General features: G+C 44.0%; 1 protein-coding gene across 13 annotated transcripts in view; it reads left to right on the plus strand.

Annotated features, from left to right (window-relative positions):
• The window catches only part of CCSER2 (coiled-coil serine rich protein 2), a 574,371-nt gene that overhangs the window by 274,968 nt on the left and 275,426 nt on the right, over window positions 1-23,977 (plus strand). For all 13 annotated transcript variants that reach the window (XM_085607239.1, XM_085607272.1, XM_085607183.1 and 10 more), the window contains one exon: window positions 23,419-23,502. In XM_085607239.1, the coding sequence (XP_085463365.1) occupies window positions 23,419-23,502 (84 nt within the window). The remainder of the gene's footprint in view (window positions 1-23,418; window positions 23,503-23,977) is intronic.

Here is a 23,977-nt window from a genome sequence, read left to right on the forward strand (position 1 = left end):
TGAAGGGGAAATAAACTTTTAGAGGCATGCTTTTGAGGTGCTCAGGTGCCCTGCCTTCTTGATCCTGCCCCCAATCTAACTACAGGGGCTATGCAGCCATTTGTGTGGAGTCATGACACACACAGCCTGTTCAAGTGTAAGTGGGGCTGGGTCTAGTTCCTCTCTCTCATCCTGCCAGTGATGGCCCATTCAGTCACACATAATCTCACCATTGTGTGTAGTTGTCTAGGAAGAATACACAAAGCCCAACTGTCACCCACACTAGTCATGTGACCCAGAGAGGCTACAGGCACCAAATCACTAAGGCAAAACAATTTCAATTTCCTAAAAGTGGCACTTTCAGAATTTAAAATCTGACTTCACCATAAGTTAGGATTTTTCATTGTGATTAAAGAGACCTCAAACATGAAATAGTTACCTATTCCCATTTGGAGATTACACTTATAAAATGTAATAAGGCAACTTCATTATTCTCCTATGGGAGAGGCGGAAAAACACATTTAAGAGGTTTTTACTACCCGGACATGTAAAACTTAAACGTACATGACCGACTCTTTAAATACATTGCACCCTGCCCTCTGGGCTGTCCAGTGCCTTCCCTTGGTGTGACTTATATGTATTGAAAAGTAATGTTTTAGCCTAGCCAAAGTTTTATTTTGCCTTGTCAAAATGGCAGTTTGAAATTGCGCACACACAGGCTGCAATGGCAGACCTGATGCATGTTTAAAATGCTACTGAAGTGGGTGACACATTGAAAATTTGTCTAGCCTTGTAAGGGTAAATTTCAATTCTATTAAGGACACAGAGGCGAGGATTATGCTTTTCTTCCTTCACTTTACTATGTATAAAAAAAAAATGCAGCAGCCATTTTTACAACATTTAAACTACTCTTACCATGTAAACCAGGGAAAAGATAACAGATAACATATCATTAGTTCTTTCTCCATGTCAATAACATGCAGCTATATAATCCTTCGTCGCTGTCTGACCCTCCTCTTTCTTCGAGCCAAACATGCCACCCATCAAACCTCATGCGTCTTGTTCAGCTCCATCATGGTATTGTTTGGTTGTGCTGTCTGCCAATGCTCTAGAAAGGAGGAATTCAGCAGATCACGAAAGGCCTGGGAGTGACCAGCGTTGCCTGTAATCCTCCACGCCATCAACCGCAAGGAACCTTGCAACATCAGACGATGAGGAATCAGATCTGGACTCATTAGAATGTGAGATAATGGGGAAGTTGGTTGGAGAATCCCAAGAAAGTTCCATGAGCACTGGAAGCTATACTTGGGAGTGCCAGATTGGTGTTATCAGGACCACCTCCGCTCCTTGCCTGCACACCTGAGCAGATGCTCAAGTGATCATCGCGAAGGGGAAAAACACACATCCCTTCTCCTGGCACCAACCGTGGAGAAACACATCAGATGGGCTCTGCTTGGGGATCTGGCCTCCAGCTGTAGAAGCGCGGTAGCTGGTGTCGGGATGGAATGCTTACAGGTCGATTGAGAATGAACCCCATCGCGACTGCAGATCCTGAAAGATCCGAGGATCCAGCTTCCATGCACTCTAGTCCCGAAGATGTCGGGAGTGGCAATCTGCCACCTGATTATCTTGGCCCAGGAGGTATTACGCAGTCACCAAGACCTGTTTCTCCAGACAGAAGTTCCAGAAGCTTTTTGCCATGTTCGCCAGCACTCTGGATTTGGTACCTCCCAAATGATTGATATATCTTACGGCTGAGAATTTGTCCATCTTCAGTAGGACGCACGATTGGATTTGATCTTTGGTCCAACACTGTCACTTTTATAACACAGATGACGTGAATCCAAGCTTATAGAGACTTCCGCCTTTGTTTTTACTCTTGTCCTTTGACCCCACCATTAAATTCCTTGGGTGCATAGAGCTAATTTTAAAATCATCATTCACTATTCACGTTGCATAAAAAACCTGCTCCGCAGTAATCCGGCATTGTAGCACACCCTCAGGTGGGAACCCTCTGATGAAGCATGTCACCAACTAGGTTGGTGAGTGAGGGTTCATTTAAAAAGGAATTTTCTTTCCTTTTTTCAGTATTTTCACAACAGTAATCCATTTCTAGAATTGCTCCTTTATTGTTATTAATATAAATTCTTGGGGGACCAGGCGCGGTTCCTTCCTCCTTCACTCTCTTCTTGTTTTGGGGCAGCTAACAATAACGCCAGGAGTTTGAGCCAGTTTGTTTAAATTCCACTGTTGTTGTGACCAACTTTCTCCTGTGTAGAAATCCCCACAGCAAGCGCACCAGCCTAGTCTGCTGGTGTCTGATTCAATTACGAAGTTGGTAATGGAACCTAACTTTACTCTCTCGTTCCAAGCCTCTTTGTGGGTAAGCCACCAGGTGATTTCTTCTCTTGCCTCGTCTTTTAATGGCACTGATTGAGAATACGTCAGGCCCTTCCACAAGTGATATGCTTTGAGATGTTAGAGAGCCCGATAGTGGAGCTGACTTGTAAAAATCGCCTGGATAGAGGAGAAGAGGAGTCCTACTAGGTGGCTGATCTGTCTAGGCGACGTTTGCCATAGCTTGTGCCGTATTTCTACCATCTTCCAAGAGGGAAGATTCAGTCGATGAAGTGGAATCCACCATGAAACCCTAGAAAACAACCCTTTGAGAGGGGGTCAGGAGAGACATGCTCTTGTTTATGATGAAACCCTGGCCCTGTAGGAGGTTTACCGCAGTCTGAAGTTGCGAAACAAGCTTCCTGGGGCACTGGGTCTTCAAGAGCGTGTTGTCTAAATACATGATCAGGTTTACGCCTGGTCACTTGAGAAATTCGATCCCCGGTTTTAGGACCTTTGTGAAGCCCCACGGTGCCAACGACAGGCCGAATGGGAGGCAGGTGAACTTGTTAATGTCTGCGAGTGCCACCTGAACTGAAGAAACCAACTATGAGGGGGAAACATAGGGACTGACAAGTATGCATCCTTCAGGTCCATGTCTGCCTTCTAATCTGAGGGCAACAGCACATCCCTGAGAGGATGAATCCCTTCCATTTTGAAGTGAAGATAAACCAGCCACTCGTTGAAGTTCCTGAGGTTGATAACTGGTCTGCGTCCACCATTGGTCTTGTCGACCAGAAAGATGTTGTCCAGGAACCTGTGAAGGGGCTTCACTGACTGGCATATTGCCCCCTTCGGAAGAAGGGCGAGTACCTCATCGTCTATTAAGGCCGCGTTAGATTTGGCGTAACAAATGGGGTTTGGACAAGAGACTCACCGGGGTTGCCATAGAATTCGATCTGAAAACCTTGTGCAGTTTGTAGGACCCATGTGTCCAAGGTGAGGGAGCTCCATGCCAGAAAAAGCCTTGCCAGGCGCCCTCTAACCTGTACTTTTACTGAGGAAATTACACCAACCATTGGTCGCATTAGCATTGGCGTAACCTCTATAGCCACCTCAACCCAAAACCGTTGTCCTCTGGTTGGATAGAAGGTGTTGAAGAGTGTGTTGCCTTGATATTGGCCGTGCCCAGTGCCTTGTTCCTTATGGTGAGGAGGATAGGAGAGCAGACCGGTCGTGCGAACCCTACTATGACCAGCCCCTTGGAAAATCCTTTGGGTAAACACTCTCTTAATGTTTGACTGCGCTTTATCGAGCGACGTGAAGGTCACTACAAATCTTATATATTCTCCACAAACGGGCCTCCAAAGAAACTCCCTTGGGTAACTGCACCCGCCTCCGAAAAATGGGGTCCCCTGGGCCGCAATCTACACTTGAGGGATGCCACGCAGCCCCCCACCTCCCGGTTTACGAAATCACCCAGGCTCGGAGGGATGGGTTCCTGGGGCCAAAATCGGCCTGAGGAAGGGGGTGGCATGTGTCTCCCTGTAATGTAAAACTTAATTCCCAACCCCCCTCCACCCCGCGGGACCTGGTCCACTCGGGGGGGGGGGGGGGGGGGGGGGGACCAAGGCAATGAAAAGCAAGCACGGGCCACTGTGCTTTTTTTTCTTTCTTTCCCCTTTTGGGACACCACTACCAGGCCTAGGGGGTCAGGTATTCCTAACTTGCCCCCTTCTTAGGTTTTTACCTTTTTTCTTGGGGCTCACATGTGTAAGAGTCCTAAAATGGCTGCAACCAGTTGCTGGTTGAAGTGGTGGCAGCAAATCAGATATCTGGGGTCCACGGACACTCCGCATCCTGAGGTATCTATAAATCTTTTTTCTTTAATAACTCAAGAACTACTGAACAGATTTACTTCAAATTATAAAAAGGGCTCTTTCTGGACCAAGAGCTAGCTTTCGGAAAAATTTGGTGTAATTCCGTTCCATCAGTTTGGCTGTAGTAGTGTTCAAAATCCCTATGTGAAATTGCATGGAGAAATCATGTTTTGGGACCATAGCCGAACTGGCAGTAGTGGATACCAGGCGTTTCCCCGGTGGGCCGCCAGGGTGGGGGCCGGTTTTGGGCCCCTGAGGGGCCGTTTTTGTTACTGGGGGCCAGCGTATCTGCCCCGGTAACAAAATCTGCTGAAACCTGCCTTCGCAAACTGCTCAGCCGCACTCCCACCCTCCCCCCGGGGGCCTGCCAGGGCCAGTCTCGGTTCCCAGTACAGCCTTGTTTGGGACCCCTCTTTTTCTCTGCTGTCACTTGACAATTCACTTTGAAACTTTCCAGACAGCAGCTGAGGTGATTTGTACACTGGTTTTGAAAATTTCGTAAAGATTTGTCAAACGGTGCCTAAGTTATAAGCAAAACAATAAGGCTTTGTCTATGGAAACAAGGTCCTTAGTATAACTACCTACTGGCGACCGTCAATAGGATATATGGTGATATAGAGATATAAAGATATAGAAATAGAGAGGTAGAGAGGTAGATAGAGAGGTAGATAGATAGATAGGTAGATAGATAGATAGGTAGATAGATAGGTAGATAGATAGGTAGATAGATAGAGATGTAGATAGATAGAGATGTAGATAGATAGAGATGTAGATAGATATATAGATGATATATAGATAAATATATAGCATTTGTGCATGAACAGGCCTTGATCGCATGACGCAACTGCATTGTGGGACCCAAAATTTTAAGTGACAAGTGCTCCAAATGTGTGATGAACAATTAAAACTGACTGCCGATATGCCAAAGCCGTAATACACATATTAGTTGTAATGGCATTAAAGTATCTAAACTTGCAACATGATACACAGAGACCTCACTCCATTGGTTTAAAATTGCAATTGAATAAAAAATATAAGGTTAGAATACGGTTTAAATATCATTGTGTAAAAAACAGTCCAATCTGTTTTAATACCATTTAAAATGACAAATGCAGAACCGTTGATAAAAGCATAAATGCATTTACATCATGAACAGTCTCAAAAACTACAAATACATTAAGAACATTGGTCCAATGATCCCAAGTAGTGTTCCTAATTGCTTTGGAAATGCATATCTGATTTTATAAAGGCGACTGCCTTTGGATGCCATTGCTCCCAATTGTTAGGAGACCAACATATGCTAAAGCCCCTGTGGGCCTAGTACTAACATGTTTCTCCTATTACAGTCTGTTCAAAGTGCAAATAGTAAAGTGCAATGTGACATTAAAAATAAAAACATTTTTATGTTCTTTAAGTGCGAAAATTAGCGGCAGATTTATAGCGGCAAAAAGTAATTGAGTACTGGATGTAAATGTCCTAGTTGTCCTGTAGTTATCCCCATCTTGCCTGCGTAGGTATCTAGAATTTTTTTAGGTTTGTATGTTGGCTAAAATGCATCGCTTAGTTTCACTTCGGGATCAGACTACAAACCTTATGGACTGTTCTCAAGAGGTTCAAAGATATATGGATATAGATAGATAGATAGATACATTCGTCGTTACGCTCAGTATATATATTTATTTATATTTCCCCCTACTGGCAGTTGCCAGTAATAGTTAAAGTAAAGTTAAGACCTGATTTCCATAGGAAAAGCGTTTTTTGACTTGGATATAACTTTGCAGTTGTTTGACCATTCTGATGATACATCTGCCAGTGGATTCCTCACCTTGTGAATATCCCCTGCGCCAGCAAACGGGCTGCAAATGAAATCGTCTGGGTTTTTCTCTGCAAATGGTATCAAAAAAGGGTTTGTGGGGCTGAAATCACCATTTTCCCAGCTTTTAGGGAATGTCAGACTTCTGTCAGAAAACCAACATTTTTCACACAGTTTTGGCATTTTTCTGGGACATAGCCTATTTTTGCTATTTTTTGTGCTTTCAACCTCCTTCCAGTTAATGGTAGAAAAGGGTCTGAAAGCAATAATGGATCCTGGAAAGCTGTACTTTTTAGAAAAGTAGATGATAGTCTGAATTCAGCAAGGGGTCATTTGTGTAGATCCATCAAGGTTTCTTCATTGAAACTAACAGTTAAATATAGGAAAAATTTAAAATTAGTTGAAAAGAACAGCCCTTTGTGTCAATGTTTTTACCTGTAACTTCTTGTAATTATGACAGCTCTTTGAAAGCAATATACCGTTACATCCGCTGGACCTTCCTGGTTGTGGGGATATATAGGACTTGTAGGTTCACCAAGAACCCGACGAACCCAGAGTCAAAAACTGAGCAGCAATTTGCAGTGGTTTTTTATTATGTTCCGGGTATATAGCAATTATTGTGGGAAAATGTATACATGGAAAAATCGGTATGAAAGACACCTGTGTATTTCTGAAGTGGGAACAAATTATAGAGTTTAGAAACAAAACATATTTGCACATTTTCGAAATTGGGAATACTCATACTAGCATGAGAATTACCAGTCCTTTTTCAAAATGACTTCTTTTTTACACGAAGTCTTTCATTTGGAAGGCAGAAATGCATCAAAAATCAATAGGTAATAACAGTTGCTTTACAAATCTGAATTACCCTAAGTCTCCCGATAAAAATGGTACCTCACTTGTGTGGGTAGGCATAGTGCCCACGACAGGAAATGGCTCAAAACCCAACGTGAACACACCACATTTTCACAATGACAATGTACCCTTTTTTTTGCGAAGTGTTTAGCTGTAGTTTTTTAACACTAGCTCTGCCGGCACCTAGGGAAACGTAGCAAACCTATACATTTTTGAAAACTAGACACCCAGGGGAATCCAGGATGGGATGACTTGACTGCCTCCCACCGGGTTCTGTTACCCAGAATCCCTTGCAAACCTAAAAAATTGTCAAAAAAATCACATTTTCCCCACATGTCTGTGGTGGAAAGTTCTGGAATCTGCGTGGATCCACAAATTTCCACCCACCCCGCGTTCCCCAAAGTCTTCCGAGAAAATTGGTACCTCACTTGTGCGGGTTGACCTAGTGCCCGTGACAGGAAACGGCGCAAAACGCAACGTGGTCACACCTCAATTTCGCAGTGAAAAATGACCCTTTTTTGGCAAAGTGCCTAGCTGTAGTTTGTGAACTCTAGCTCTGCTAGCACCTATGGAAACCTAGCAAACCCACACATTTTTGAAAACTAGACACCCGGGGGCTTCCAGGGAGGTATGGCTTGTGTGGATCCCCCAACGGTTCCTTACCCAGAATCCCCGGCAAACCTCAATTTTAGCTGAACAAACAAATCACTTTTTCACACATTTTTGTGTGGGAAAGTTTTGGCATCTCTGGGCTCACACAAATTTCCCACCACCCAGCGTTCCCCCAGGTCTACAGGTAAAAAGGGTGCCTCACTTGTGTGGGAGGCCCAAGTACCCACGACAGGCAAGGGGCCAAATCATTTTTTGATAGGCAATGTTGATGTCGCCTCACTACGTTTTGGGCCCTTGCCTGTCGTGGGTACTTGGGCCTCCCACACAAGTGAGGCACCATTTTTACCGGGAGACCTGGGGGAACGCTGGGTGGTGGGAAGTTTGAGTGAGCCCGGTGATACCACAACTTTCCCACACAAAAATGTGTGAAAAAAGTGATTTTTTTTCTGTTAAAAATTAGGTTTGCAGGGGATTTTGGGTAAGGAAACGTTGGGGGATCCACGCAAGCCATACCTCCCTGGAAGCCCCCGGGTCTCTAGTTTTCAGAAATGTGTGGGTTTGGTAGGTTTCCCTAGATGGCCGCCGAGCACGGGGCCAAAACCACAGGTGACCCCCCTTGCAATACCAGATCGTTTTGACATAATTACTTGTTTGTTTCTACCGCGTGAAAATTTCGGCACAATATTGCAAGGAAAATGTGACCGACATTTTGAGGTTTGCAGGACATTGTGGATAAAATAACTTTTTAGAATTCACAAGAGAGACATCACCATGAACTCCCATGTGTTTACGACAGTATGTACAGTTGGTAGGTTATTCTTAGATGGAATGTACACCTTGGCAGAGAATCTAAAAATACAGTTTCCTGCACAGCCATCTATTCCTCAAGCACACACACATACTGGTTGGATTTGGCACGAAGGTGAGTGATGGTTCAGTATATACAATTGTATTAGCAAGTGATTTCACAAAAATGAAATGCACTGTTAATATTTGAAAGGGCGAGAAACTGAACCATTGACTCACAGCTTGTGAGCTGTAAAGCCACGACAAGGCACCAACCTCTTTACAGGCCATTCATACACCTTTCATACGTGTGACACATACAAAACCATTCACTCCGCGGGCCCATCACATTACAATACTCGCACCAGCAGACAGCGCCATTCAAGGGCCCATCACCTTCACACACCCACATTCCTGACACAGCAAGCACACAAGCTGATGGATTGCATGGAGTGGCACTCAGCTAGCAGTGTGTGTAGTGACCAGCAGCAAGTCACTACTCACACACTGCCAGCCGAGCGCCAGTCCACGTACACCGCTAGCCAAACACCAGTCCACGCACACCGCTAGCCAAGCGCCAATCCACGCACACCGCCAGCCAAGCACCAATCCACGCACACCGCCAGCCAAGTGCCAGTCCAGGCACACCACCAGCCAAGCACCAGTCCACGCACACCGCCAGCCAAGCACCAGCCCACGCACACCGCCAGCCAAGCGCCAGTCAATGCACACCACCAGCCAAGCGCCAGCCTACACACACCGCCATCACATTTAGGATTTTTTTTAGACAAAAATAAAAAACACAAACCAATTGCAAATAGATACAAATCTACTAACACAAAATCTGAAACTAAATACATTGCACTAATGCCAACCTTGAAACAGAATCAAATTTTATAAAGAATACAGACCAGGCAGTTCACTTTACCACTCATGGATGCTCCCAAAAATTATTTTGCGTGTGGTATGCTCTAAAACTAGCAGGGACACACAGCCCAGGGTTAGAACACTCGGGGCAGTACATACAAGTCTCCTTCTGCGTACCTCTTCGCCAACAGACTCTACATCTCCTAGTGGGAAAGTATTTTGAGGATGTGGGAGGAATGAAATCAGGAAAGTGGCTATCTTTCAATCGAGCCACATCCTCCACCACTCCAACTCTAGGGACAGTTGCCTGTTCCACAACAACAAGGCTGCCTATCACAGATTGCTGAAACTGAACAAAAGTCAACTTTGATGCAGGAGAACACTCCTTGAACACAACAAAAGCATTGAAAGTTGCTAAATTAAAGAGATGGACGGCCAACTTCTTATACCAAACGTAAGCCTTACGAGTAGCAGTGTAAGGTTTGAACCTCTGATCTACTCTATCAACACCACCCATGTGCTTATTGTAGTCTAAAATGCATACAGGTTTGCGCACTTCAGAAATCTGACCCCAAACAGCCACAGGTGAAGTACTCTCATCATGGATGGTAGTCAGCATGTACACATCCCTCCTGTCCACAAATTTCACAGCTTGTAGTTCATCACTACGCAAGGAACTGCACTGTCCCCTCTGAAGTTTTCTGCAAACAAGCTCTTTGGATAACCTTTACGGTTAGAGCGGATTGTGCCACAAGCAAAAGTGTCCACTTTGAACAATTCCTTAAACAATTGCACAGCAGTGTAGAAGTTATCAAGGTACAAATGGTGGCCTCTGTTGAACAGTCCTCTAGCAAGATCCCACACACTTTTCTCAAACTCCAAAAGTGGACGGACAACCAGGGGGGTCAATAGTGGAATCTCTACCAGTGTACACTCGGAAATTAAAAACATATCCTGTCCTACTCTCAGACAACATATACAGCTTAATTCCATAGCGTGCCCTCTTTCTAGGGATGTACTGCCTAAAAACCAATCTCTCATCAATAGATATTTCTTTCCCTTGGAGTATAGATCTCTGAAAATCGATCTACAAAGTGATCAAGAACAGGCCGAATCTTAAAAAGACGGTCACAGTCAGGGTGATCTTGTGGCAGCACCATAGAATTATCAACAAAATGCAGCATACGTAGCAAAAGTAAATACCTATTACGAGTCATAACTGCAGGAAATATGGCCGTTGCCATCAAGGGACTGGTAGACCAATATGAAGCCATGGACGGCTTCCTTATCAAAACAGTCAATAAAGTCAAACCCAAAAACTTCTTCATCTCTTACAAATTTGTGGGAGTCCACCGGGTAGCTCTAGAGTGGGGGCCTATGTTTGTCACTGTTGTCCCTCAAAAACTGTTCAGCATACAAATTAGTCTGCTCAACCATCTCACCCAAAAATACATCATCCATAAACAACTTAAACTGTATAGGCAAAAAAAATTCACAATCCACTCTACACCCTGCATCACCACTAAAGGCAGGCAACACCGGCTGCACCATGTTTGGATCAACCTAGAGTCCAGCACTTCCAGTAGGAAGCCTAGCAGCCTCAGGCTGCAATCCAGATGCCTCTTGCACCATCGGCACAGCAGTATCCTCCTCTCAAACAGGCACTTCATCTGCACTGAGAGTAGCTTCATCTGCACTGAGAGTACCTTCATCATCCGATGATTCCATGTGGAGAGAAAATTCACTGCCTGAATCTTCCCCCTCCCTCCTCTCCCTCAGACACACTGTCAGTCTCATAATCCTGCTCAGAGAAAGATTCAAGAAGCATACCAACCACCTGCTGAGCAGTCATTCTACGGCTAGCCATACTGCTTACTAATAAAATTAACATGTCAAACAAGTCAACAACAACTTTGTAAAATAATTAATAAACAAAATGCACCTTTATCAGAAATACCTACATACTCCAACACGATACCACTCACTTGCCAGAAGCAGCTAAATTCACTACCACCTACTCTGCACAGACAAAGTATGGATCAACAATATCCCACTAAAAAAGAAAGAAAAGAAAATTACACAAAAGACAATGCAAAACACATCGCAAAGAATTCCATGCACAAAACACTAACTAAATAAGCTGCCATTATGACACCACTTACAAAGAAAATTCATTCATACATGACAAAAATACTAATTTGCAGTATATGCAACAAAAATGTTTTTCTTACCAAAAAAATGAAACTATGCAAAACTGCAGAACACCATTGTCAATCGCAAACAGGAATCAAAAGCTTTACACTAGTATAAAAAAGAGAAACAAACATTACAATCACATATGCAAATAATGCACCAGTTCACACACAATCCACCAGCCAAGCTAAGGGGTAGGTGGGCCTAAGAGAAAATAAAATATTCCCCCTCCTAAAAGGGGAGCAACCCTTGCGGCCACTCCCAAACACAAAATTAAAAAAAAAAACCCTAGTGGCTTCTGCTACCCTTGAGGGTAGATGGGCCTAAAAACATACTGCTATTCTGCCACCCAAAGAGGGCAGAAATTACCACAATCATCCTCCCATAAAAGGGAGCGACCCTTGTCCAAGGGAACGCTTCCCAACATTAAAAAAAAACCCGGGTGGGCTAGTGGCCCTACAAAAAAACAAATCAGCCGATCTGCCCCTCAGGGTGGCAGAAACGGTGAAATTAATGCTCACCAAATGGGAACAACCCTTGCCCAAGGGGCCACGCCACACAAAAAAGTCCTTGGTGGTCTAGTGCGCCCAACTTGAAAAAAAAATGTCGATCTGGCCCCCTGCGGGGCAGACACAGCCACAAAGATTGACCCCAAAGGAGAGTGACCCTTGCCCAAAGCGTCACTCTCCACAAATAACTCCTTGGTGGCCTAGTGGGCCCTACATTAAACAAGCATTTGCAATGCAATCGGTCTTGCCCTTGGGACCTTGTATGTACTTAGCTATGCAGCACATTAGCCTGCGCCCTGAAACATCTGCTGTTCTTTGACATAGAAGGAAAGTAAGCACCAAACTGCGTGACATGCCAAGTCTTGGAACACGTGGAGAAATATTGCCTTTCAGCGGGAAATGGTATAGTCCAATGCTCTGTTTTTAATACAAAATCTGGGCCTTCGGTGGTCATATCACTGACAATACAAGATGTAAAAAATATATTATTGTTTATGGGTGCTCGTGGAAGACAATTTCTATGGACTGAAAACTAGAGAATGCTGAAGTGATTCTGGTATTTTACTGACCTCTGCTGGTCGTTTTCTATCAAAATAGTTAAATAGAGTCAGTTGAACAGAAAAAAAAGGCCCTACGCGGAAGCAGACAAATCCTAGGGCTGATCTGCAAAGCATACAAACCATAAAAACATATAAGTAAATTCTAAAGAGTATACAAGAGGTCTCAAATGCTCAACCTAAAAATGGCAAAATCTGCCCCCCATGGGAACAGACGGCCAAAATCATAAGCCCCCAAAGGGGAGTGACCCTTGCCCAAGGGGCCACTCCCCACTAAACAATCCCTGGTGGTCCCGTGGGCATTTTTGTATTTTTTTATAAAGAAAATCTGCCCCCTCCAGGGGGGCAGACAAAGCCTAAAACATAGCCCCCATAAGGGGAGCGACCCTTGCCTAAGGGGCCGCTCCCCCAAACAAAACCTAACATCATGGGCATACTAAAATGGCCCCCAAAGGAGAGTGACCCCTGCCCAAGGGGCCACTCCCCAGTACATTTATTACATTGGCCCTGTGGGCCGATTTAAAAAAAAAAAAAAAAAAAAAAAAAATTAAAACTGCTTCCCCCAGGGGGCAGGCAAAGCCAAAATGTATGCCCCAAAAAGGAGAGTGACCCTTGCCCAAGGGGCCACTCCCCAGCACATTGGCCCAGTGGGACGATTTTTAAGCCACAAATACAATTCTGCCCCCCGAGGGGGGAGCAGAGGAAGCCGTTACATATGCCACCCAAAAGGGGGAGCGACCCTTGCCCAAGGGGCCGCTCCCCCAACCAACAAACACTGGCCACATTAAAAAAAAAAAAAATATATATATATATATCCCTGGTGCCAGTGGGCATTCCTGCTGCACGATCGTGCAGCAGGAATGCACAAAAGAGGCATTGAGGGAAAGGAAAACCCTTTCCTTTCCCCCGATGCCTCTTTCGTTTACATCCCCCTCCCCAGCCCCAAAACTTACCTCTTTGTTCACCGACGCGCAGGAAGCAAATGGCTTCCTGCACGTCAGTAAACAAAGGGAAGCCTCCAATGACGTCAGCGTGCCTCGCGCGCTGATGTCATTGATGGCGCGGAGGGGGGGTGCAGGGGGAGGCAGGGGAAGGTCTTCCCCTGCCTTCCCCGGAACAAAAACCCTGATCGACTACCTACGGGGGGAGCGCCAGCGCTTCCCCCGTCGGTGGGTGTCCTGACGAGCTGGGCTCGTCATGAGCACACGGCGACTGTATGCTCATGACGAACTCAGCTTGTCATGAGCATACAAGGGGTTAAGGAATAAGAAGACCGCGTTTACGAAGGCAAATGACACAAGCCAATGAATATATGGGCAGAGAGTGGGTGAGGCTTCAAGTCCATACTCCAGTACAGCGTACCTCACAGAGCAGCGCATTCACTGCCCAGGTCAAACCTAAAAACATTAAAAATTCACTGAAAAAAACAAAGGTTACAGGGTCGTTATAGTTAGGCTGACATTTCACTTGTACAAAACCAGAGAAATCCAGCAGTTCTAGTTAACTGAGCTAACTATAACTCCCGCCCCCGCAGTGCACTGCTGATGACCTCACATATTAAATCACTAATGCCATGGTCAGTGACATCACTGATGACATCACTCATGACATCTCAAATGACATCACTGATGACATCACTGATGACATCATCCAGTGAATGTGTGTTTTTCTGAAAAATACATGTTTTATATAGCCTTTCATGCACCCACTCCGACTTCCACACTACCATTCTCAAACCCATTCATACACCCATACCAGTACTTGCATAGATATTTACTGATACACAGATCAACAAATGCATCCACTCACTCATACAGACATTCGCACACCCACCCACTCATGTATTAATACAGCCACTGACCTATCCACTCATACAGCCACTCACATACTGAGTCAGTCACCCGTAGTTACTCAAACACCGGCTCACTCACCCATACAGTCAATCACACAGCCACTTATTCACCTATATAGTTACACACACACACTCACCTACTCATACAGATACTAACACGTACTTACTCACCTATACAGTCACTGACACAAGCACACACTCATCCATACAGTCACTTTTACATTCACTCACTCATACAGTCACTCACACATCCCATCACTCACCTATATTGCCTTTCACTAACCCAGTTACTCACCCATATACCACTGACACATGCATTCACTCACCGACACAGCCATACACACACTCACACATACAACCCTTCACACACACTCACTAACCCATAAAGCCACTAACTCACCCACCCACCCACCCACCCACCCACCCACCCACTCACTCATCCATATAGGCAGTCACTCACACCCTCACCCACTCACACAGACACCCATTGAGGTATTCAGACAACTAATCGCTCACCCAAATAGAAACTCACGTCTGCTCACACACTCATACAACCCCTTAGACACCAACAGACAGACAAACGTTCACACAACCAGTCACTCGCCCATACATTCACTGAGGCACCTAATCACTCACATATACAGTTAGTCACGCACCCACTGAATCATCCATCAGGCACTCATACACCCACCGCTTCACCAATACGCTTTGGTATATATATTTAACACTCATAAATGTTTTAAAAAAACACTCACAATGATAGTATGATGTCACCAGTGAGGTCATCAGTGTTGCCACTGACCATGTCATGAGTGATGTAACATGTGAGGTCATAAGTACATAAGTAGTGCATTTCAGGGGTGCGAGTTATAGTTAGCTCAGGTAACTATAACTGCTGAATTTCTCTGGTTTTGTACGAGTATAATGTCAGCCTAACTAAAAGCTGAGCTATAGCGTCTGTGTAACCTTTGTTTTTTTCAGTATATTTTTAAGGTTTAAAATAAATTCTATTTACTAACTATAATATCCTTGTAACCTTTGTTTCAGTGAAAACAAAAACAAATATTTTTATGTGTATGTTTCACTAATGTTGGAAAGCTTACGGTTTGATTAAGAACCCATAAACACTGGCAGTGGAGATCATCTTCTTCGCATTTGGAAGATGTTAGCAGCAATTCTGTTTTACTTAATAGATTGAGCTTTACATAGTTAAGACATTCACCCTCTGGTAACAGTGTGATTGCCTGCCAAAGAGATTTCTGTTTCCTTGATTGAATAATTATTAGGTGACAAACCAAAAGAGTATCATTCCCATAGGTTAAACATGTAAATCTCAGTTGATGCAAAGTATGTGAAATGGGGGGCACATGTAAATGTTAACAAGCATTTGCAATGCAAACGGTCTCGCCTTTGGGAGCTTATATGTATTTAGCTATGCAGCACATTAGCCTGGGGTCTGAAATATCTACTGTTCTTTAACATGGAGGGAAAGTAAGCACCAAACTGCGTGACATGCCATGTATGGGAACACATGGACAGAAATATTGCCTTTCAGCGGGAAATGGTATAGCCCAAAGCTCTGTTTTTAATATAAAGTCAAGGCCTTTGGTGGTCATATCTCTGAAAATACAAGTTTTGACAAATATATTATTGTCTACTGGTGGTTGTGGAAGACAATTTTTATGGACTGGAATCTAGAGAATGCTAAAGTATTTCTGGTATTTTACTGATCTCTGCTGGACATTTTCTATCAAGAAAGCTAAATAGAGGCAGTTGCCAGAAAAAAAAGTCCCTCAGCAGAAAGCAATTCTGGTATTTTACTGACCTCTACTGGTCGTTTTTATCAAGACAGTTAAATAGAGGCAGTTGAACAGAAAAAAAAGCAGAAGCAGGCAAGTCTTAGGGCTGATCTCCTGAGCCCACAAAGTACATACACATATAAGTATATACAAAAGTTCTCGAATGCTCGACCTAAAAAGGAGAAGAAACAGGATTGACCCATCTGGAACTCCACAGTTTATCTCTTTTGACTAAGAGAAAATGGTTGAAATAAAGCAATTTATTGTTATTCATTGAAAGATTTTAGCCAAGAGAGGACTGTCTCTTTGATTCCTGTGCCACTTAGTCTGAATATCAAAACATTAACCATCTGCAACTCCACTCTTATTAGTCATTGACTCAAGCTTGGCGTTGAGCATGCCTTTTGGTTGGGTGTGCTCTATAGAAATGCCATATGAATAGACACATACATACGTCACATAGGACTAACACCACTACTTGTTCCTTGCTTCTTTCTGGATGAAATCCTGCTTGATGAGAATCTAATATATCCTTGTGTTCCACAAATTCTTGTAATGGTTGGAGTCTAATCACTGCTTTCTTAAAAGTATCTGGAACTATTCCAGTTTCAGGAGAACAAGAAAAGAGAATCTGGATTTCTGAAATAAAACTTATACTAATTTGACAGTCTGTGTCTAGAGGTGATCTTGATAGGTGGCTATATTTTATGATCTTGATAAGAAGTGTCAGAAAAATATGACCGGGATTAAAGAAAGCTAAAGAATTAGCTGGGTGCTTCCTTGAGTGACATGAGTGGTATGCTTATGTGTCTTGTAAGTCTTTTACAATTTTAAAGAGCTTTTTTGGGAGATGAGCAGTGATAGTTAGTCATTGCGTAAAATAAGCCTGCACGTCTAGCTTAATTGTACTGTACTATTCTTTAGCCTTGATTGTGAATTTAATTTTGTATTCCCCATCTTTCGATCTATGCCATTGGCGTTCTATTTGGTGTAGTTCAAACTTTCATTTTGCAAGATCATTTGTGAACAAGGTGTTTTTTGTTGTTGTTTGTTTTTGAGGATTTAGATTGTTGCATAGGCAGTGCTAATTCCAAGGCCTGGTAATGGTTACTAAACTTAGCAAGCAGAGTTTTAGGGTTCATATTCAAATATTCTTGCTTGATGATATTTTGTTTGATTAATTGAATTACTCTGTTGCTAATATTAATGCCTGAGATGTATATCTAAGGGAATTCTTTAAAAGCAACTTTAGATAATATGAACTTATTGATCGTGGGCATATTGAGTTCAAAAGGGACAGCAAATAACTTTTGATTCCATTAGTACAGGTTTATCAATCAAAATGTCTTCAATATTTCAAAGTATGGGATAATGAAGACAGCTGCCATGTGGGTAAGAGTGTTTAGATGCAAGTTATTTAAATAATTGAAGATTTTCTTTGAAATTCATTGCATGGTCTAATGGTGATTCCAGACATAAATGTAGGTTTCTTATAAGAATTTGATTATCCCTCTGAAGACATACTATACCTAATTTTGGTCAAAGAGCACTAAAGATGATTGTGAGTATGCTAATTCCTGGAATTCAACTGCCACACTACCCCCATGCTTGTCCTTATGATCTGCTGTTTGAATTTATACCCCATGAGAACCAGTTGATTAAAAAATAACCTTTTATATAAAGGAATGCTCTTGTCAGTGAGAAACCCAATAGATACAGTGTAAAATTCTCTGGGAGTCTTGAGGCTGTTGAGAGAATAATCCTCAATTTCATGTCGGATCTTGATGAGCTCAAGTTAGGACAGCCTGATTAGATAAATAAACCTTGGGGCATTTGTTTTTTCACTTCTTTTTCATTTTCAGTATTTTTGAAAGGTTAGGTGTTTTGCATCAAATCAGTATGTAGTTGAATAGATCTGTTTGGTTCCACTTTAGGATCAGAAGCAGTACAGTTCATGTCATCATTGTAGTAACAATTTACTGGCTTTGCAGTAGAATATTTGTTTGGATGCTTCAGAATATATGTACATGGAATATTCATGAATCCCATTGCAGGTACTCCACTAACTAGTTCCCTCATTTGGCCTTTTTCCCAAATTTGATTCCTGCCTCACCTTCATACACTTGGGACTCTTTTGTTACTGCACCTGGGATACCGTGCCAGAATGGAAATGGATCCCAACTGCCTGTCACATTACACTGTTGAGAAGGTTCTGCAAGGAGAGGGGGTTGGTTGTGGAGAAGCGGCCCATTAAGTGTAACCTGCGGGCAGCACTGCATGATTTTGAGGTGAAATGTTGCTTTGGGACACCCCCAGAGGACCAAGAGGGTTGGGGCCCTGAGAAGGATGAGGAGGAGCAAAATGACTTGGCATTGACTCCAGAGGAGAGGGGTTGGAGCCCACGGAGATGGCGTTCCCTACTGGATCCAGTGTAGGATGCGATGTGTCCTCCCACACCTAGTCTGCTGAGGAGTTGAAGCACAGGCAGGCTGAGAGGGAACTGAGTCTGCATGTGGCTCAAATGACTGCAGAGGAGAGAATAGATGAGGCTGACAAAGCCCTGCAGAGGGCGAGGAAGGCTGAGAGGGCCTTAGCCAAGAACAAACTGGCCATGGAGGCAGAACAAAAGAAGGCTGAGCCTGTGAGAGCCTTGGAACTGAGAAATATATTGTTGGCTCATAAACTGAGACTTAAAGAGCAGGGCTTGAAGGCCAAATGGCTGGGAAAGTCCAGCAGGAAAGTTGTCAGAGAAAATACAGTGCCCGGTGAAAGAAGGATCTGCATTCCGAGCAACTTGGTGCTTGACTTTGAGATGGGGGGATGACATAGACAGGTGGTTTGAGGCATTTGAACGAGCTCCCGAGATGTACAGGATCCCTGAGGTGGCTTGGGGAGACAGCCAATCGAGGCATATACCTAATGATTGGAGGGATGCTCTACTTGCCCTAGAGAAGGGGTTAGTATGAGGTATCCCCCATGAAGGAAACCTGTATCAAGAAATATGGATTCATCCCAGAAGAGCACAAGCTACACCACTCTTAGTTGGAGTTTAAAGCAGGTCACAGTACAGAATCTGCTCTTCTAGGAGCTACAGAATATCTTAGACCGCTCCTGGATGATGGCGAGACAGCATTGCTGATCTTACTAGATCTCAACACTGCTTTTGATACTGTGATACTATGTTACATGCTCGCTAAGCTGTTGGAAAGACTGGTCACCATAGATTTACAAGTATGGCTTTTTTTTGGATGACATCTCTCTTTTGGGAGCAGATCAAGGCTCTCTAAGAAGGCTGCAAGTAGTCCAGAACTCAGCAGCCAGGCTACTCTACCTACTTCCAAAAAGTGCTTCTGCTTCCTCTCTCCTGAGGGAGGTGCACTGGCTCAAGGTGGAGAAGTGATTACAATGTAAAGCCCTGTGCTTTGTGCACAGAGCTAGATCAGCAGCTGGCCCTCGCTATCTCCATGGACCAGTGAGGCCTTATCTACCAACTTGCCCTTTACGGCCCAGTGACATTTCCTTATGCGTGGTTTCGAGAGTCAAACGGACTTTCATGGGAGAACGGTCCTTTGCTTACCAGGGCTCTAAGCTCTGGAACAATCTTCCTGCAAACTTTAAGATACTGTACCTCACTGTCTTCTTTTCGGAAACTGTTGAAGACCTGGTTCTTATGAGTATAAAGGTTGAGGTTCAGGGACAATCAGAAACTGGCTCTCCAGTCCTGGGGAGCTTTTGTGGGTTCCTTGTGTAAGGCACTGGCTGGTTGGGGGAAGGGTAGGGAGGTAAACACTTATGAGGTGCTATACAATTTATTTGCCAAAGAGCACATGTTCAGTCACTGTTTTCCAGAGCTATGCCAACAACTGGTTGACTGCAAGCTTACTGACCACAGGGGGCTTGCAGAGGAGGCAGATCTCTGGCATTTTGTAGTGATCCTAAGAAGGGTGGTTCATGGCCCCCCCGACAGAGTGGGGAGGAGGTACACAGTGACCCAGGCATGTCTCAGTATAGTGTGGGGGAAGGGTTCCCATCTCCCTCCTAAAAGTAGGGGGGAAGATTTTGGTTGGTGAAGGCCCAAGGTGCCCCATTTCAAACGCCAGTGCTTGGATTTCTCCCTGGTGGGTCACAGGTAGGGGGGACTGGTCTATACCAAGAGACCATCCACTGGTGGCAGCTCCATAGTGTCAAGGGTGCAGGGTGGGTCGGCCACCCAAGGTGCCCTACCAATTCCATTTTCTGAGGGTACCACTGCACTGCGGGGGTGCAGAGTCCCAGGAGGAGGGGCAGAAGGTGGAAAGAGTCCACAGTGAGAGGACCAGTGGATCAGGAGTTACCAACTCTGAGAACAGAGGACCCCAAGACTGACCCTTGTGAGGCCACTTCTGACCTGGGGGTATTCCCTATGCTTTCTCAGAGACTGACCGCCGGAGTCCTGCGCCAGGCAGACCCATGCATGAAAGTGTCACCCTTGATGAGGCAGTGGTTCCTCCCTGAAGACATGGCTCGCCCGACAAATGTTCAGCCTTAGAGACAGACCCTGGACTGAGTGAGCAATCTGACTACTACCCCTGAACTGGTGGGTGGTAGGGTGTAAATAGGGTGCAAAACACCTGGGGCTACTGCCTCCCACTCTGAGAAACCTCAGAGATCAGAGAACCCTGGATGGCCTGAGGCCGGGCCCGTGACACCGACATCTGTCAGTGGCCTCTTTTAGTTGGTGTCCTTATTGGCACAGATTTTCTTGGGTTGGGGACAGAAGTAGGATCCAAGGGCTAGAATGGGCAACATCCATGTGTTGGCCATGGGGATACTGTGTCTCTACTGAGATGCATCTGTGAGCAAGTTGAGGTTAAGTGCCGCACAGATGGGGTCCATGTATGTGGAGGAGCGTTCCCCATGGGTAAGTTCAGTGGCTCAGTAGAATATAGGCAGATGGGTCCAACTGAGTTCAGAGAGACGTAGAACTAACAAGTGCCCCTCCATAACAGGGTATTTGTCCATGTTCTATCGCCTAAGCCGGGAAGTCTATCAAAGTATTAATTAGTCTTGACTGGATAGGTATCATGTTGAACTCTGCCCTTCTTGCAGGGACTGCCCCAGACTTTTTGCCTTCAGTCTTCTTTTGCTGAATTTGTTTTTGTTGTCCCTAGGACTGTGCACTTTACCACACCTAACCAGTGGTAAAGTGCATGCGCTCTCTCCTTAAAATGTTAAATTGGCTTATACCCAAATGGCATATTTAATTTAATTGGAAGACCCTAGTAAAGTGGTACTACCTATGCCAAGGGTCTGTAAATTAAATGCTACTTGTGGGCCTGTAGCACTGATTGTTTCACCCCTTTGAGTAGAATTTTAAACACGCCTCAGGATTTCGATTGCAACCTGTGTATGTAGTTTTAAACTGCCATTTCAACATGACAAAAAGGATTTCTCTGCACTTCCTTTGCTGTGTGACGTGTGTGAAACGCATTCAAACTCCACTTCGATTTGAAATCATTATCAACGTACTGTTGGGGCAGAGCATGAACAAGTCTACAAACAATAATTTTGCCAAAAGAGCATCTTTCAAAAGAATTGACTAATGACATAACTGTGTGCGTTCCATCATTTTCACGAATATAAACATTTTGCCAGGCCCAGACCTTCCTTTTTAATGCATACGAGTCACCGCTAGGGGAGGCCCTTGACAGCCCAGAGAGCTGGGTGAAATGTATTTAAAAAGTAGGGCATGAACGTTTTAAGTTTGCATGTCCTGCAAATTAAGTGAAAGCCTCCTAAATTCATTTTTCACTTCTGCAAGTCCTACCTCTCCCCTCTCCCATAGTATAATATTGGAGATGCCTTATTACATTCTATAAGTGTAATGTCCAAGTTGGACCAGGCAACCAGTTCAAATTTGGTCTCCGTGGAAACCCAATTTAAAATCCTAACTTATGGTGAAGGCCGGTTTTTCAATTGCAATTCTGAAAAAGGCCATTTTTAGAAAATGTGCATTTTCTTGCCTTAGCTATTTAGTGCCTGCAGCTGTTCTGTGGGTCTCATGACTGGGTGTGGGTGACAACTGGGCTTTGTGTATTCCTCCTAGACAGCCTCACACAATAGAGAGCTTAGTTTTGACCAGATGGACCATCACTGGCAGAATGGGAGGAAGGAGCTGGACCCAGCCTCACTTACACCTGAATAGGCTGTGTCATGTCCCCACACAAAGGGCTGCATACCTCCAGTAGTTAGTCTGGAGACAGGGCTGGGAAGTCAGGTCACCTGTGCACTTCAAAGGCATGCCTTTAGAAGCTTCTCACCACTTCAAAGGCACCACTTTCTATAAATACTGGACCCCAGACACCACCACTTCAGTAAACCTCTGGACCTGTGGAGTCTCTGCCAGGAAGAAGGACTGCTGTGCTGCTACAAGGACTGCCACTCTGCTGGACTGCTGCTTTGAAAGAACTGCTGCCCTGTTGTGCTGACCCGCTGCTCTCTTGCCTGGGAATGAAGAAGTGGACCTTCAACTTCACATGACCCAGGACCTCAGAGAGACTCCAGTGGCTAGTCTACTGGCTCCCCAACATCCTGCTCCAGCTCCTGGATCTTGGTGACTTTATCTGACCTGCACTCATTGCAGTTGGCCTGAAAGTGTGACTTTGACCCATTCAGCACAACCAGATATCCCGAGTTGGCACTTGGTGCTTTTTGGTGCTATATTCACTAAATTCTTTAAAATGCATATCTCTGTTTCTGCTAATTTGATTTTAGTTTTTTGGGTCTTGTTTTATTTATTAAATGTTGCTCTATTTTTCTACCCTGGTGTAGTTACTTTTTTGTGTGGTGTTTCTACTATATTGCTGTTTGAACTGTTGCACAAATACTTTACACATTGCCTCTTAGCTACGCCTGACGTTTCTGTGACAAGCTACCAGGGGGTTGAGCACATGTTAATCTGGTGTTTGCTTGTACCTTACCCTGATGAGGATGGAGGTTGCTGCTTGACCCATTCAACCAACAACTCAATTTCTCAAACTATTCAAACACACGATTAAAGAATATGGTTAACTAAAAGAAGAGAGCATGGAAAATATGCTTTGTGTAATGTAGAGCGACCTCCAAAAAGAATGCAAAAAAATAGAGGCAGTTAAGTGTAAAATAGATTCTAAAATGATAGGTTTTAAAAACAAAGTAAAAAGGGTGATTTAAATGTATTCACAATATATATAGTTGGGTATTCTTTTTTTAATGGGGTCGTTATTCCTTGAATGGAGCTCATGAAAAGATTGAAGTCTAAAATATTTACATCATTCATAGTGATTCTTGCTTGTTGATTTGAACTGGGGTTCTTGTTTACTACCAAGCAAGATAACTTATTTTTGTACCTCTTTTTGCAGAGTGAGGAGACTGAGTCGCTGCTAGATTTAGAACTCACGTCACCATTGACACCTGAGCCACATAATGCAGAAACCACTTTGAGGGTAAGCCTTCGATGTTTATTGAACTAGAAAATTGGTTTGCACACAACTCAATTACGAACACAATGTGTTGATGTTAATCTTTCACTTAGGATTTACTGTTGGTGTTCTATGTTGTGAGAGTAAAACTACAGTTGGTACTTGATAGCAGACTTCTAACCGTGCCATTGCATTAACCTCTCGCTCTTGTATATTTCATATTTTGAATGCGATACCCTTGTTAGCTTGCTTGAGTGTATTTGATGATACTATTACACGGTGCGAATCAGCCTCTATTTTGTGAATGGAATGGTGTAGCTATCCATGCAGCCGTTTAATGACTTGTGTGAATAGGAGTCGTGGTAGTTCATATATCAAAGAGCAGGTTTCCTCTTCTACAATGCAGCCGTTGCAATTGGTGCAGATTGATAACTTGCTCTGGGTGACATTTCCTATCCACCCACGAGCGAATGACCCCTGCAGAGACCACTAGGAACTC

Source organism: Triturus cristatus, chromosome 1_2 (genome assembly GCF_964204655.1).
Source record: "Triturus cristatus chromosome 1_2, aTriCri1.1, whole genome shotgun sequence".
NCBI lineage: Eukaryota > Metazoa > Chordata > Amphibia > Caudata > Salamandridae > Triturus > Triturus cristatus.